This window comes from Mixophyes fleayi, chromosome 4 (genome assembly GCF_038048845.1).
Source record: "Mixophyes fleayi isolate aMixFle1 chromosome 4, aMixFle1.hap1, whole genome shotgun sequence".
NCBI classification, from domain to species: Eukaryota; Metazoa; Chordata; class Amphibia; order Anura; family Limnodynastidae; genus Mixophyes; species Mixophyes fleayi.
In genome coordinates this window covers 335,142,391-335,158,788 of record NC_134405.1, presented here as the reverse complement: position 1 = coordinate 335,158,788, position 16,398 = coordinate 335,142,391, and the positions used below count along the sequence as shown (strand labels likewise).

General features: G+C 42.2%; 1 protein-coding gene across 3 annotated transcripts in view; it reads left to right on the top strand.

The window, feature by feature from the left end:
• Positions 1 to 16,398, top strand: part of ITPR2 (inositol 1,4,5-trisphosphate receptor type 2) — a 180,753-nt gene that overhangs the window by 147,317 nt on the left and 17,038 nt on the right. For 2 of the 3 annotated variants that reach the window (XM_075210447.1, XM_075210446.1), the window contains 7 exons: positions 3,744 to 3,919; positions 4,836 to 5,000; positions 5,880 to 6,075; positions 8,883 to 8,969; positions 12,656 to 12,786; positions 13,468 to 13,633; positions 14,127 to 14,287. In XM_075210447.1, the coding sequence (XP_075066548.1) occupies positions 3,744 to 3,919; positions 4,836 to 5,000; positions 5,880 to 6,075; positions 8,883 to 8,969; positions 12,656 to 12,786; positions 13,468 to 13,633; positions 14,127 to 14,287 (1,082 nt within the window). Of the gene's footprint in view, positions 1 to 3,743; positions 3,920 to 4,835; positions 5,001 to 5,879; positions 6,076 to 8,882; positions 8,970 to 12,655; positions 12,787 to 13,467; positions 13,634 to 14,126; positions 14,288 to 15,221; positions 16,213 to 16,398 lie in introns of those variants that run through there. The other variant, XM_075210448.1, reaches the window with a different exon arrangement.

The window sequence follows — 16,398 nt, the reverse complement described above, 5'->3', positions numbered from 1 at the left end:
AAACCCCCCCCCCCCTCCTCAGTATATTTAAAGATGAATTTCACCCAAAGTTTTCTTTCGTTAAGAACAAAAGCCATCAACCCCCCCTCTCCTCTTCCCCTAAACCACTCATTTCCCATATCCGGGTATTTCCCAAGAATCTCATCCCTGTCATCCTGGAGAACTTTAAATTAACCACTTCATGGTCAGGCCATTTAAACTCACAAAACATCTGTTTCCTCGGAAACCATTTTCCTATTTAGTTTTTCAGAGGTAATTGTATCCTGTTTTTTTCCACTAGAGAGATGACGATTTCTATTTTGCAGTCTATTATATAGGGAACAAAATTCTGTGTCACTTTTAAACAGTTTTACACTTTCACTGCTGATTACGTGACGGGCAATAAAATTCGGTGACCCCTCTCCTTTTAGATTGGGGAAGGGGGCACAAATTGCGGGGGGAGGCCGGTTCCTAAAAGAGACGCCTCCTCGCAGATGCTGCCCCCTGTAGGCAGAGGATTATAATCCTGTTCCCAGCCCGTAACGTTCGACTAAACTGAATACAACATGTAAAAACCTTACAATCTTTATTTTAAGTAAGTCTGATTAATATTCCTGTACTGCACAGATAATGCTGTGACCTTACTTCTGCCTATCACAATGTGCTAATACAATCTGTATGTATAGAAGAAAGTGTGAGTAGCACACGTTACAGTGAGTTTCCTTTATTTTAGTGGTTGATTTCAGTGGCCCTCCCATAATGCCTCCCTCTCTGGCCACGGCCAGGACAGTATCACATGATGTTTGTGTTACATGTGCGTGTGCACGTGTCTATCCCCCTGGGCTTCCCCCGGCTGTGCTGGACAGACTCGCTTTGTCTTATTAGGAGGTCTGTTTGCACTGAGCTGTCATAAATATTCATGTTTTTCTATTCTAAGGTCAGCTGCCTCACGTGTGTTTATCATTTCCTCGTGTGTACACAGGAGCCGTACAGAGAGATGAACATTTCACAGTAGCTCGATATTCCTTTCACAGTCGTTCCTTTGGGGTCACTTATCGGGGGGGGGGGGGGGGGAAATGTTTAGTAACCGCACAGCAAGCAGAACCAGAGAAGTGGTACTGTGTAATCGGCTAATAAACCAGATCAAGAAGAGATAGTACAAGTTAGGTTCCAGAATGCAGTGCGAGAGAAGTAGTACTGTGCAGTTGTCCGTACATACACCATAAGAATGGATAGTGACGATTGAGAACAGATACTGAGAGAAGTTGTACTGTGCAGGTGGCAAACAAGTTGACTGTGTGAACTTATATATAGTGGTACATTTAATACATACTTGCCCACTTTATGGGAGACTCCCGAATTTCAGGTAGGTCTCCCGGACTCCTGGGAGAGAAGGCAAGTCCCCCGCATCCTGCCCATCTGCTACCGAAGTTACACGATTCACGGGGAATTTGCATAATTTTGGTCCCGCCCCCGTGACAAAAAAACGGCGATTCCGTCGAGGGGACAGGGCAAAAATGACGCAAATTGCCCCGTTTCAACCTGTGGTTCTCCAGGTATTGTGAAACTACAACCCCCAGCATGATTTGCCAGTAGATAGCCAGCTGTTATCTGGCAGGGCATGCTGGGAGTTGTAGTTTCACAACGCCTGGAGAGCCACAGGTTGGCCAAGCCTGGGCTACGGGACGTTCTACCATTACGGACCTCCCGAAACAAGCAAGAATAGACGGTTAAATACAATAATCTGCTCAAACCCTGGTGAGATGCATCTTAAACGTCCGTCACTGCAACCAGGGGACAATTGGAATCTATACAAATTGTTGTTTTGGAAACACAGAAGTTTCCACAATTTCTTTTCCTGCAAAATTTTGATTTGCAAATATAGGCGACAATAGACGAAAACTCCCTGATCTATTGTTTTGTTGAATTATGTGGAAAAAACAACAATTATTCACCTAAAACTCCACATTGTTATCCTACAGCTAGAAAGACGTAAACTGTGCAAAGATCTCATGAAATATGACCGACGGGGAGAGAACATGAGAAGGAGAGGAAATTCCATGAAATGATCCCCCTACTTGTGAATAATCACTTCCTTGTAGTACATCACCTCCCACACTCCAACCACTTCCCCCTGTCTGACAGATACTTCCTTCTAACACCTACAGACTGCTCCTTCTAGGGCGCTGTGTGGTCAGTTACTAACAAATACAAAATACTCGAAGGAACATTTACTACGTTAGAACAGTGCAGCTTATTTTGTCAGTCTCCTCCATTAAAAAATATTCTTTGCTGCAAATTAATTACATTTCTATACACCATCTCGCCTCCGCACAACTAGCAAAATCTGGGGTTCCATGCCAGAGTGTGCTCAATACATCCTGTGTCTTGTGCCTGTGGTTGCCATGGTATCCATTAATAACAGCTTTGACTCAAAACCCTAAGGAAAAATGAACAACTGCATAATTCTTCTTGAAGATAACTAGATTGATTTTAAATAAAAACAAATTTATAGAGGGTGTTGGTGCTTCAAGTGGTTTTATTGGGATGTAACTATTGTTTCCCTTTTATAAATCAGATAAAATGTGAAATTGTGATAATTTATAGAGAATAGTGAACTGCACAGCTTTATATTTGGTGATTCAAGGAAGTGAGATTGACAGGTCACATCCGCGGAGAGACAGAGGTATCTTGACAGCACATTTTGTCATGTTTAAATCCAGTTTCATTAAATGTCAGAGAGCTTAAAGACAAATTTCACTTTGAATACTAAATATAGTTATTGCGCTGGCTCTCACTTATAGATCCAAATAAAGCCACAGCGACCGCTCGTACAGAGGTCCCCGGGCTCGTTTGTATCCGAGTCCCCCCTTGTTTTATCTCACTGGTAATGATGTGATTAAAACCTCTTCTGGCTACACTAGGGATTTCTCCCGTTTCATATCGTTAAGAGTGAAAAATATTTCTCAACTACATTTTGATCACCGAGTCTCAATCTACTCAAAAATGAAATTTTAAATAAAAATCCTCTGCTGCCCTCACGGGATGGAAAATGGAAAAGGGTAATTAGCGATGCGGTGGCGGATTTTATTCCGGTGCCGGCAGCTCACGGGAAAAACTCAAGACAAGTTCTTTTATAGTCCTTGAAAGTCCTAATGTTCAGCCGAAATAAATTGCCACCTGCAGAAAGGTCAAGACGTGCGCTGTTATAGGCAGATTAGATACATGACTAAAACAGCTATGTCCAGGGGGGCAGATAAATCAGTTAACGTTCATTGTCTTTATTGTTATTGTATGTTTTCCTTTTTATTTTATTTTTTACTTGATTTTTATAACCTATTTACGTTTCCCAGTAGAATAATGTAGAAGGGGGAAGGGTGGGAAAAACAGTATTACTTATTTGTTGCACTCACACTATTGCATAGATATAAACTGTTTAATGTGTGTATATAGATAGCCTATAGGTGTAATATATCATCTACCAGTACTTTATCTAGCTTCTATAAAGGTGTTACTCATACTTCTAATAGTATCTATTTTCAGGGACTGTCATGATTCATGGTAACAAAAAAAGGGGTCCTCAAAGATACAAAACATTCCATGAAAGCAGAGTTACCCTTTAATATTTTTGAGTTCTGGGGTCCTGTGACTGTGGTTGCCATGGTAACCATGAATAGCAGCCAGCATCAAAACCCTGAGGAAAAATGAACACAACTAAATGATCTACTCATACATGCTGTGCTGTTATCTGTTTATTTCTCCAGGGACTCTGCCGCCGTTGATCTCAGTCATGCTGTGGATAGCCGTGGCGGTCTGCACCTCCATATTGTTCGTCTTTCCCAAGCCGTTCGGCATTCGTCCGTTCCTGGTGTCCGTGATGCTCAGGTCCATTTATACGCTGGGGCTCGGGCCTACTCTGATATTGCTGGGAGCTGCTAATGTAAGTAGGTCTTTAGCGGAGTCTCATCGCTACCTGCAGAAATCTCTGAACATTTTCTGTGCAACAAGAAACAAGCGCAGGTTTATTTGCATCAACCAATGATGGTCAGTGAGGAACATCAGCAGATGGAGGGTTGGCGGGACTTCTGCTGGGTAGACCCCACCGTTCTGCTAGTTGGGGGAAGTGGGAATTTAAAATTATCAGGAGACCTCCAAATACAGTTTCTGAAGCCCATCTTGAGGTCTTGACCAACAAGTTTGCACCTCTCATCTAGGTAAATTTCATTTGTAAAGGCACCAGTGTTGTTTTATGTTGCAATTGTTTGCTAAATAATATGCTTAATATTATTTCTGTGCTGTGACGTTGTTGCTCTCTGTATCTCTGTAATGGTTTCATTTCCAGGTGTGTATTGTGTACACATTACAACCGTCCGGCTCAGTGAGCACAAGCTGTGGCTTCATATTAACTCCCCGGCCTCACGCTGCCTCAGTTTGGTCTGTTCCGTGATTGCTTATTGAGCAAATGTCACCTACAAACACTTGTGATACAGTTTCAGTAAACAAAAACGTGTATTTTTCATTGTACCAAACGGCGACGGCATCATAACCGACCTCAGAGAGAGAATAAAACAGATTGACGGCTGTGTTCCATGGTGAAGAATTTCACCGCTACCTGGATATTTAGCTGTCAGGCTGCTTCTGTGACGGAGTTAATACGTTTTTGTAGCTAAACGACCCTCTCCCTACACAGTCCATCAAATCACAATTATTTGCTTCTTTGCAGTGTGACAGTTTAGTGATAAATCTGATGTTATGTCCGTATGATTATCTGCATGACGACCTGTAACGGCAGCGGTTATGAGATGTTCCACGTGCCTTATGCATCTCTATAACCGTTTCCCTTTTTTTATTGGCAGTTGTGCAATAAAGTGGTGTTTCTGGTCAGCTTTGTGGGAAACCGCGGCACGTTCACGCGGGGTTACCGAGCGGTGATCATGGATATGGCGTTTCTCTACCACGTGGTTTACGTCATCGTGTGTATGCTGGGGCTCTTCGTGCACGAATTCTTCTACAGCTTCCTGGTACGTATGTGACTCGGGATATGAATTTGTGGTATCAAAATAAGCTGTATTGTCATGAATATTTGGGTAAGCCGAAAAGATGGCTGCCTCCGTTGAGTATGAGTGACAGGCGCACTTTAAACGTCTGCTGTGCTTCTCAGGCTTGATAACAGCGTAAGTTGACGATTGTGAAAACGTTTTGCTAAACCTGTGTTTCTAGGTCATTCCTGATTGAAATGAGGGCTCTCACCCCCCACCCCCTGATCAATTTACACATAGCGATGAGGAAACTAGTATTAAATAAATCTGTCCGCAAACCACAGACGCTGTATCCACTTCACTTGCTTTAAAAATTACCGGAGGGGAGGGAGGTGGATTTAAGAAGAATTTAGGAGTTGATGAAATAATTAATTAGTGTTTAAGAAACCAGAAGGCAAAAATGTGACCTATGTAAAAAAAAAAACTTTGAAAATTAATATTGCTATTTATTTTAATATAAAGGGGGGTTTCTGATGAATCATTTACTAAGTACATTGCTTTATCTTTTTGGATTGCATCTGTGTCTTTCAACAAGGCCTTTATATCATCCAGGCAGAATAGTTTACTTTTGTTTCCCTTGGATATAGCACGGAGCTGTTCTCTCCAATCCACAGAAAACTGTGTCAAATCCAAGGACACTGATAATTAAAGCGCTATACACGAGTGATATAAAGATCTATGAAATGCGTAGAGACACGGCAGAAACACCCAGCAATATATTAAGTAAAAGTTGCAGGAGAGAATAAAGTATTGTGACAGTGAAAATTCACTTCAGCAAAGCATCCGTATGAAGTTGCCTTTACAGTAATCAGTTGGGACTAACCTCACGCGTTTTACAATCTTGACTCTCTCTTTTTTCAGCTGTTTGACCTCGTGTACAGGGAAGAAACTTTATTGAATGTTATTAAAAGTGTGACCAGAAATGGTCGTTCTATCATCCTGACAGCAGTGCTGGCTCTGATCCTCGTCTACCTCTTCTCCATTATCGGGTTTCTCTTCCTGAAAGACGACTTCATCATGGAGGTGGACCGGCTGAAGAACACAACGCCGGACTTAGGTATGGTGAGCGAATTGCTGCCCATTTAGCAAACTACAAGTCACATGTGGCCCTCAAAGACTAATTTTGTGGCCCCATGTTTTCTGGGGAGCGCTCTAAACAATGTGTAACATAAAGGTTTGAAAAGTAACCACTGTGTAAATATACTGTTATGTCTACAAGGTTCATGTGGGATATTTGTCTGAAAAATGTTCTCAGATTTTCCTATTTTTTTATTTTTTTGCTTGCCCAAAAATCAATGTTTCAGACACAGCCGGTTCCACGAGAACATTGAGTCTGTCCAGCCCCTCACAGAGGTCTTATTGAACAGCAATGTCCTGGATGTCAGTAACAGTCTGAGTGACTGGCACCTTTTAGCGTAGAGCTGAGTGTTTTTAAATAACTTGTGCTGTGTGATTTCGTGTCGCAGCTTCTGGCTTTTTCTGTGTTCCGGACCTGGTCTCCTGCTGCAGCCATCACTTTACTGCAAGGTCTTTCTTTTCCTTTACACCTGAGCCTTACGTTTCCCTGCGTCCCTTCTCTTACACCAGTCATTTTTTGTCACTCACTGGCTGTTTCCTTATCTCCAGACATCTACTTTATCCCCAGCCTTTCCTTCACTCCTGATCCTTACCTTAACCCTTTTCTTCACCCCCTGATCCGTCCTGACAAGTACTTTACCACCAGTACTTTTCTTCACCCTTTGGCTCTTCCTGACCAGTACTTTACCACCAGTCCTTTTCTTCACCCTCTGGCTCTTCCTGACCAGTACTTTACCACCAGTCCTTTTCTTCACCCTCTGGCCCTTCCTGACCCGTATTTTACCACCAGTCCTTTTCTTCACCCCCTGATCCGTCCTGACAAGTACTTTACCACCAGTACTTTTCTTCACCCTTTGGCTCTTCCTGACCAGTACTTTACCACCAGTCCTTTTCTTCACCCTCTGGCTCTTCCTGACCAGTACTTTACCACCAGTCCTTTTCTTCACCCTCTGGCCCTTCCTGACCCGTATTTTACCACCAGTACTTTTCCTTACCCTCTGGTCCTTCCTGATCAGTACTTTACCACCAGTCCTTTTCTTCACCCCCTGACCCTTCCTGGCCAGTACTTTACCACCAGTCCTTTTCTTCACTTCCTGACCAGTACTTTACCACCAGTCCTTTTCTTCACCCTTTGGCCCTTCCTGACCCGTATTCTACCACCAGTCCTTTTCTTCACCCTATGGCTCTTCCTGATCAGTACTTTACCACCAGTCCTTTTCTTCACCCTCTGGCCCTTTCTGGCTCCTACTTTAAACTCGGATCGTTGCCTCACCTCCAGATCCCTACAATACCTTTTCAATCCTTTTCTTCACTCCCGAGTCTTACGTTCACCTTGAAACCTTTACCACCATTGCTCTTCTTCACCTAAGGACCCTTACTTTACCCATCAGTCCTTTCTTCACACTTGAATCTGCTGCGATGAGCCCTTATAGTTACAGACCCTTATCGGTCCTGCGTTCTTCAAGGCTGCTCTGCAATCTTCCAAACCCAAAACTAGCCTCAACACTCACGTTTTATTTTACCCCTTATCTCTACGTCCAGTCATTACCATCAGTTTTCAATTCTGACTTGTTTTGGTTCTCCCCAATAATAGTGCTTTGTTGGGGGCACCTCACCAGGGGCATCTACCATTGCTCTGTTTAGCACGGTCCTGGCCCAACAACAAAGTACTTATATAGTCCGGCATGATTGACTATATGGCTGTGAATTAGTTAATGGTCCGGGACATTCAGTTTTCTGGCAGTGAGATAGTTAATAGCCCTGTTATTAGGTAATGGTCCAGTACATTAGTGGACTATGGGTGAGCTAATGATCCAACAAGGTCGGGTCTCTGGCTGTGAGGGAGTTACTGAAGCTGCACATTAATCTCTCTGGCAGGGATTGAGTTAATGGAGCAGCACACTCGGGTCTCTGGCAGGGATTAGGTTAACAGTGTGAGATCTCTAGCACTGATTGAGTTAATGGAGCAACGTGCTCAGGTCTGTGGCAGTGAAGGAGTTAACGCACTGGTACAAATCAGCATCCAGCAATAGACGGGTTATAGCGGCCTCATATTAAGTTGCTCAGCGGCTATTCAGCAGCACACTGGTTTTGTGAGAACCTTTCTAATCCCAATAATCTCAGGAGGATTTTCCTGGCCAGCAGCAGCTGCTCCAATTACAGCAGCCAGAGAGCTAATTTTGCAGGACTCAGTGTGGTGCTTGGAAGGTGCAGACAAAAACCCTCTGTACTTCTCTGCCAAAATGTATCTACAACAACATCCATTACAATTTATGACACAAGCAGAATATTGCGCAGTCATGTCTGATAACGTGACATTGACTGATAGCCAAGGTGCATGTTTTAATACTGTAATAAGAGGTGAGTTTTATAAATCAGTGATATCCGAACTTCTCTGTATGACTTTCAAATCCGGATTTATCTCTTCGGCTCTCAGATCCGGATTTGTCTCTCTGGCTTTCAGATGCAGATTTACCCCTCTGGATCTCGGATCCAGATTAATCTCCATGACTCTAAAATCTGTATCATTCACTCTGACTCTCAAATTCGGTTTAATCTCTCCGGCTCTCAGATTGGCATAAGACTAGCATGTGTATGTTGAGTTGACCTGTGCTGTATCTATGCCTCAGAGGTAAAAACCATAAGTCTTGTACAGTCTGGGTTTATATTATTCTCCATATATTGGTTATCTATAAATCCTGCAATTTTCTAACCTAAGGTTTTACTGTATGATTAATGATCACACATGCCCTAGAAGGTTACCACTGCACAATCTTCTGTTACTAGATAACGGCAAGATCCATGCGTCATCTCTAACTGCAATGATGGGTTCATGTCAAAGGGACGATTGTGCAACAACAATACCATTAACAGGTCAGTTTCCTATATATGTCCTTTTCCTGCAGGAATTTAATTATACTGCATAAGAATGTTGATGTGTTCTATGATTTAAAGTACATGTTTGATATGATTGGTAGAGAAATAAAACGTCAGAGTAATATTGTTCTCTATTTTATGGATATTTAATCTGTTTCTGGGCTCTCTACAAGATCCATGCATATCAGTGAGGTCTCCCCTTGTGATCTCTCTATAGCACTGACAGGTAATTAGTGACATAGGGCCTGATTCATTAAGGATCTTAACTTAAGAAACTTCTTATTTAAGTCTCCTGGACTAAACCATGTTACAATGCAAGGGGTGCAAATTAGTTTTCTGTTTTGCATATAAGTTAAATACTAGGAGCACAATACCTAGGCAACATAATGCTATCACAGGTAAATGGCGCTGAGAGCCTAATAAACTCACCATTGAACAATCCCAACAGCGTATAGCTCAGCCCTCACATCGCTGATAAGCAATGTGTAACACATGAGTCAGAGAATGTCAAGGTAACTAATATACACAGATTAAACAGGCTGATAAGAAGGGGGTCCCTGGAGCCATTTTTCTATCCCAACCTGTCGACAATCCTGACAACAGGGGGCATGGCCACTGCCAATGGATACGGGGGGGATGTAGCACAAATTAGATTAACCCCTCTCCTCTTGGGGAGTGATCATTTGTCATTTCATATATTATTTTATCAACTCATAATTAGGTCCTCATCAGGACAACAATATTATGCAAATCATCAATTGCACTTATGGAAAAATATAACAAATGGGAAGATTTCTCTTGGTGACTATACCGGATGATAAGACTTAATTAGCAGCCAGTCCGTTAATGATATCATGAGCTCTGTGATTCACACTTGAAATCACAGAGAGATCCCAAAAGACAATTCATGTACCCGGTTGTCATAGCTGCCATTGCCTCCTCTCCGCCATAAGGCTAATTAATCGCGCTGCCCATGCGCCTCTTGTGTACAGTAGGCTGGCAGCGTGGCTGCCACAGGAACCACCGCTGAATATAAAATAATTTCCATCCTAAAATGCAACCCTTCCATAGACCCAAATGATTCACGTGCTGCCCTCTGGTTCTCAAGGTGTTAACGTCCACTTCCCTCTAATTGCCCTGTGTTCAGTTTTGTACATTTAGATATTTATGTATCTCTTTTAGAATTCCCTGATTCCTTAGAGTTTGTTTTTCCTGCTCCAAACTGCATAAACAAGATAATTTGTCAGGCAGCGTAAATCAAGGCGTGTAGGGCACACAAGGATTCCTCTCAAGGGCTTAAGTGTTTTTGTGGGCCCAGTCTGTCTTCAGTCACCTTCACAGATGTGAATCTGCACAGCGCCTGTGGGTTTTTTTTTTTTCTTTTCACAATGAGTAATTGATAGCCCTGGAATGACTTAACATGTGACTTTTGTGGAGCTACATTATGTAGAAGCATGGAACAGCTGGGAGATAACATGAGCGGTCTATTAACACCTTCACACCAGGCGGGAGGCTGCACGCTGAACGGCTGCACAGGAAATGTACTACGCACCTCCATGCTGTCAAGTGAAAAATATCCCTCTTCCATCTTCCTTGAAATGAAACTAAACTCCCAAAACATTATTATAGATGCCATGAACGCTTATTCAGAAACTAATTCAGGAGTTGCTTGCTGAAAGCTACCATATTTCTCTCAAAACCCATCCCATGGTGCAATGTTATTTGCGTAGATCAATAAAAAAAAAGTTGCAATGTTTGCTTCTCATGGTACTTCCCTAAATACTGAATATATCAAGGTTACCAGATTTAGTGTATTCTTTGTTTGTACAAATTACTCAGTGAAAAGATCTTTTTGATCAATGTTCATAAAATTGCTGCATCTCTGTCTGTATGTATTACCCAGTATTGTCTTATCAGTGTTTGTTCCCAATTGTAAAGCGCTACAGAATTTGCTGGCGCTATATAAATAAATGTTGATGATGATGATGTATGCAGGGGCATACGCAGGGTTTGTAGAGGGGGGTTTCCACACCACGCCGCCAGTGAGCGTGACCAGCATGCATGGGGGTGTGGCGATGATATTAGACAGTGCTTGGCTGCTCTCCCAACTCTTCCTATCCCCATAATATACATGGGCAATGCTGCCTGCACTACTGTTGGGTGCATGCAGCTCTCCCTTTTCAAGCAGAGCCGTGTGAAGCAGGGGCAGGGTCCAGCCATCTCAATTATACAGTGCCCCAGGCTTGGAGGGGGGTTTCCAGGCACTAGAAGACTCCCCCTTGGTTTGCCTATGATATGAGTACCATGGCGTTCAGACATTCCAGTTTTGAGGCATGCGATACCTAAGGGATGGATCCGTTCTATCCAACCTAAGTGAGTGTCATAAAAACAGGACTCGATGCAATAACTCTCTGTAGCAGTGCACACGCTCACCAATTTGGTCTATGAGAGCGGGATGTTTAAACCCGTCGACGTCCATCACATGCCATAAAATCTAAGGCACAACTTAATCTGACTTAAAGAGTATTTCTTTCTAACAATGACAGAGCAACAAGGTCATTTGGAGTAAATAGTTGAAAATTGAGCCTCAGTCATAAATTCCAACAAATTTCACGGTTCACCTTTTATCATCATCTCTTTATATAGCGCCACTGATTCCACAGCGCTGTACAGAGAACTCACTCACATCAGTCCCTGCCTCATTGGAACTTACAGACCGAGTTCGCTATGACACAAGCAAGTGTAAATGAAGCATAAAGGATCGCACATTAATCTCAGTAATAAGTTAAAATACAATTAATCAAAGAAAGCTACACCTACCTGTAATAACTTATCAGCGGGCTATTGAAACAAGTGTTACACGCTATAACACACACATGTGTTAATAAAGCAGGAAGGGTCCGGGGGCCACAGGTGAGGGCCGGGGGCCGCAGGTGAGGGCTGGAAGAGACACCTTCGTTCCTCTGTCCTTAGATTGATGGTAAAATTATGTATCATTTCTCTGGACACATTTCTGCCTGCATGTGATTTGATTTCTCCAGTTCCATCGTTCACACCCCGCCTTGCCCCCTATTCATTCGTTAAGTAAACACGTATGTTGATTCCGCCAGAATGGAGTCTGTGAGCGACACGATATGCGTATCCCTCACTTTATTAATAGATCTGAAAGTCATCTGGCTGAACGCATTTTATATTTATCCCTGTGTAGGCTGCTTATTCCTGCTAGTACCTGCATCCAGGAGACGACGTCCACAGAACTGCGGCCTAATGAAGTCATTTAAAGCAACAATACTGGACATTATATTAACATTTCTTGTACAGTTGAGTGCAGCTGTTGTCGGCTATTTCATTGTCTGGCTCCAGTGTCATTCAATGGGATCACTGATAGGAAGTCTGCTGTGCGTAGAAAAATGTCTTCCTCTGAAAGTCTTTTCACTTCCGATAAGCCCCTGAAACATTTCCATATCTATTTCCAAGCTGTATTTTAGGACTAAATACTTGTGTTATAAAATTAGTGACCTAAATGTAGTTTAATAGTTTGGGAAATAAATACAGATTGCCCGGCTAAGAAAGGAATATATGATTGTACTTATTGATTACATTGCTTCCTTCCAGTGTTGTTTGTCCAATACGGTCACTATAGTATGTTTATGTTGTTACTTCCATGACCACGATTATTGCAGATGCAACCATGGAGGAAGACGGCATTGAGCGGGCGTGTGACACGCTTCTCATGTGCATTGTGACGGTCTTGAATCAGGGACTGAGAAATGGCGGCGGCGTGGGAGATGTCCTGCGGAAACCTTCAAAAAATGTAAGTCTGTGTATTAGGAAATAGCAACTCTACATTAGGCCATTAGTACTTAGACCTATTGCCATACAGGCGATGGAATGAACAGGGTAGAATGATTGAATGGAGAATGGATGGATAGAATGATGTAATGTTCAAAGTGCAATATGGAAGACAAAATGCACAAGGTGAAATATTCAGGATCAGATTATGTTTTGTACAGGGTGAAATATGGAAGATAGAATGTGCAAGATAGAGAGAATGAATGTACAAGGTGAAATATAGATTGTAGAATGTTCAGGATGGAATGATAGAATGTTCCAGATGGAGGATTGAGGATGTAGATAGAATGATGTAGAGTACAAGGTGAAAGTGGATGGTAGAATGTGCAAGACAGAATGATAAAATGTACAAAATGAATTAGAATGCACAGGATGGAATGTGCAGAGTGTATGGTAGAATGTGCACGATAGAATGATTTAAAGTTCATTTGTGAAATATGAATTGTAGAATGCACTGTATGGACTGACTACTCCACCTAACTCGGAAGTCTCCTAGACAATCCGGGAGTGTGGACACGTCAAGTAACGTAGTTATCTACAGTAGTTTGTTTCTAAGTCGCATACAGCACGTCTCTAGTGACACGTTTAACGAGTACACAATCCTGAGGCAACAAATGTTTCTTCACCGTCTCCCGTCTTTCAGGAACCTCTCTTCGCCGCCAGAGTCGTGTATGATCTTCTCTTCTATTTCATCGTCATTATAATTGTCCTCAATCTCATCTTTGGGGTCATCATCGATACGTTTGCTGATTTGAGGAGCGAGAAGCAGAAGAAGGAGGAGATCCTCAAGACGACATGTTTCATTTGTGGTGAGTCGGCTGCAGAGCGGGACCAGGGAATTGTGTCGTCATAGAGTATCATTCTATCTTACATTTCAATGGTCCGCTCTCCTCTATATAGCGTACTTGCATTTTCTGTGCACATGAAATGTGATTTGCGCTGCGGGTCAGCATGAACCATGGGCAGCCTGTAGATGTCTTGCTGTGGTGGAACTACTAGTCCCAGCATGCTCTTCTAGCCCCAGGCTATTGCCACAGCTGGAGGGCCACGATCTGAACGATCTCTGCACGATTAGGAATAATATTTCTCCTGTCTCGGTATTGAACATATAATCACTTATAAAGGGTACATTACTTGCACTGACTATAATACTCTATGAATATTCACCTGAATTAGCTGGAATTAAATAAACAAAGCTCCTCTGAAGGTTCAGCCCTAGGAATGAGAATTGTCAATCATCGATGTATCTGTTGTGTCTGTTTATTATTAAATCATTATTTCTATCTCTCTTCCTGCTCACAGGTCTCGAGAGAGACAAATTTGACAATAAGACTGTCTCGTTCGAGGAGCACATCTTATCAGAACATTGTATGTGGCACTACTTATACTTCATCGTCCTGGTCAAGGTGAAGGACCCAACGGAATATACGGGCCCAGAGAGCTTTGTGGCTAAAATGATCACTGTAAGTAGTTAGCAGATAATATACGGATAGCAGAATAAATATGTTACAGGGGCTGCCCCCTCCCCCCCATAAGGATCATTTTCTTATGTTCTGCTGAATCAGACTGGATGATTGAGCCCTGCGTCACGAGATGCACCGGCCGCTTTGATATGAATTGCGCGGTCCAGCTCGCAACCTCCGGTGGTGTCAGGGGACCCCCTATTCTGTACATGAGGATCAAGTGTGGGGGAGGCAAACCCTTTAAGGTTTTTAATGTTAGAAAAATAAGAATATTGTTTTTGGGCAGCAGATAGTTCTCTCACTGTAAAATGACCTTCATGATGGGGATACGGCTGCTTTCTATCATCACCATTTATTTATATAGCGCCACCAATTCCGCAGCGCTGTACAGAGAGTATCTGTCTCTCACATCAGTCCCTGCCCATTGGAGCTTGCAATCTAAATTCTCTAACATAGATACACATCCTAAGGAGAATTTTGTCAACGGCTAATTAACCTACCAGTAAGAGAACCGGAGCACCCGGAGGAAACCCACACAAACACGGGAAGAACATACAAACTAAACACAGATAAAGCCATGGTCGGGACTCAAACTCATGACCCCAGCGCTGTGCGGCAGAAGCGCTAACCACTGAGCCACCGTGCTGCCCACACTATGACTGTAGGTTTGAAGCATGTACTATGTGTAAGTCTAAGAACATTAATGTCCTGTATTCAGACAGGCCTTATAACAAATCCGACCTGCGACAAGACGCCCGCAAATACGGAACAGAGACAGAGCGGCTCAGTAGTTAAGAGCACGGTACAAAAATTAGCATAAAAGATTTTCTGAAGACTTAGGTTTTGACTTCTTTTGACTTAGGAAATGTTATCTCAATTTGTCCCAGATGCTAAATTGAGATTGTAAAATCAAATCTGACTCATTTCCATTTAGATCGCTCACGTTGGATGATTTAACTGATCACCGGAAGCAGCGTTTTTGTTGAAAAACTTGTCCTGATTTTAAAGTTGAGCCGTCAGTCAGATTAACCTCATAAAATGGAACATGAACAACCACTTTAAAGCAAATTAAAAAACGACTCTTGTACTTACCTAAACTTTTTACCGCAAGTGAGCTTTGAATCCAAGGAAAGGGTCCACTTTTAAAATTTTATGTTTTTATTGCATGTACATAAGTCATAATTCTTATTATGCAAGACGGAAATACCTCCCCGCTTCTAATTACGCTGGTGAATTTATTTTTGGCTATTGTGTTGGCCCTTGTAACACGATGTACAGAAACGTTGCCCCAGATTGTAAAGCAAAATACATTATCGCCTTATAAAATAAGCAGATTCTATAATTGCTACGTGTAGGAGGGCGGCATATGTGAAGCCAGATCTTTTCAGTGTAATTATATTTAATTTAAAGACTGATACGACCCCTTGTCATATTATGAGTAATTTGTTGCCACTGCAATTATGTTAAACAGCACTTTCAGCGCTGAACGGAATTGTCGGTGACGGAACTCGTTTCCCAGAAATTAAAATGGTGATTTTGCAGCCAGTAATTCTCCTCTGTCTGCAATTAGTAAATTTTGTTTTAATAACTCTCTATTTAATATTTTACGCCGTTTAATTTATAGCATAATCGGTGTTTAGTTTGGAGGTAATCCAGGTAAATGAGTTGTTCTGGAGATGAACTTGAGCGTGTTGTGTTAAGATTGTATAAAGTAGCGGTAATCTAATCCTTAGTTAGTAATTAATGATGTTCTAATGTGCTTGTTATTCACACGGTGCCTGATCGTGGGCCTGGAGATGAGAAGAGTAACAGGCTCAGTCTCCTACATCGTTATTTGTACCTAATGAAAACTCGAAGGGATGTTTGTATAACTTTAGAATCATGGGGAAGGGAGTGGAAACAATGGCACCTCTACTGAATATCCTTCTCTAATCCTAATTGTGTGCCTTGTGCAATTCTTCAAAATAACAGCTAGAATCCGATTGGTTGCTATAGGCAACATCTCCACCTTTCCAAACCCGCAGTTTAGTAAATCTAGCCCTAAGTCTTCTTCTGCTCATCATTTAAAAAAAAAAAAAGTGTTCATTACAGCGTGTGGTGAGCCTATTATG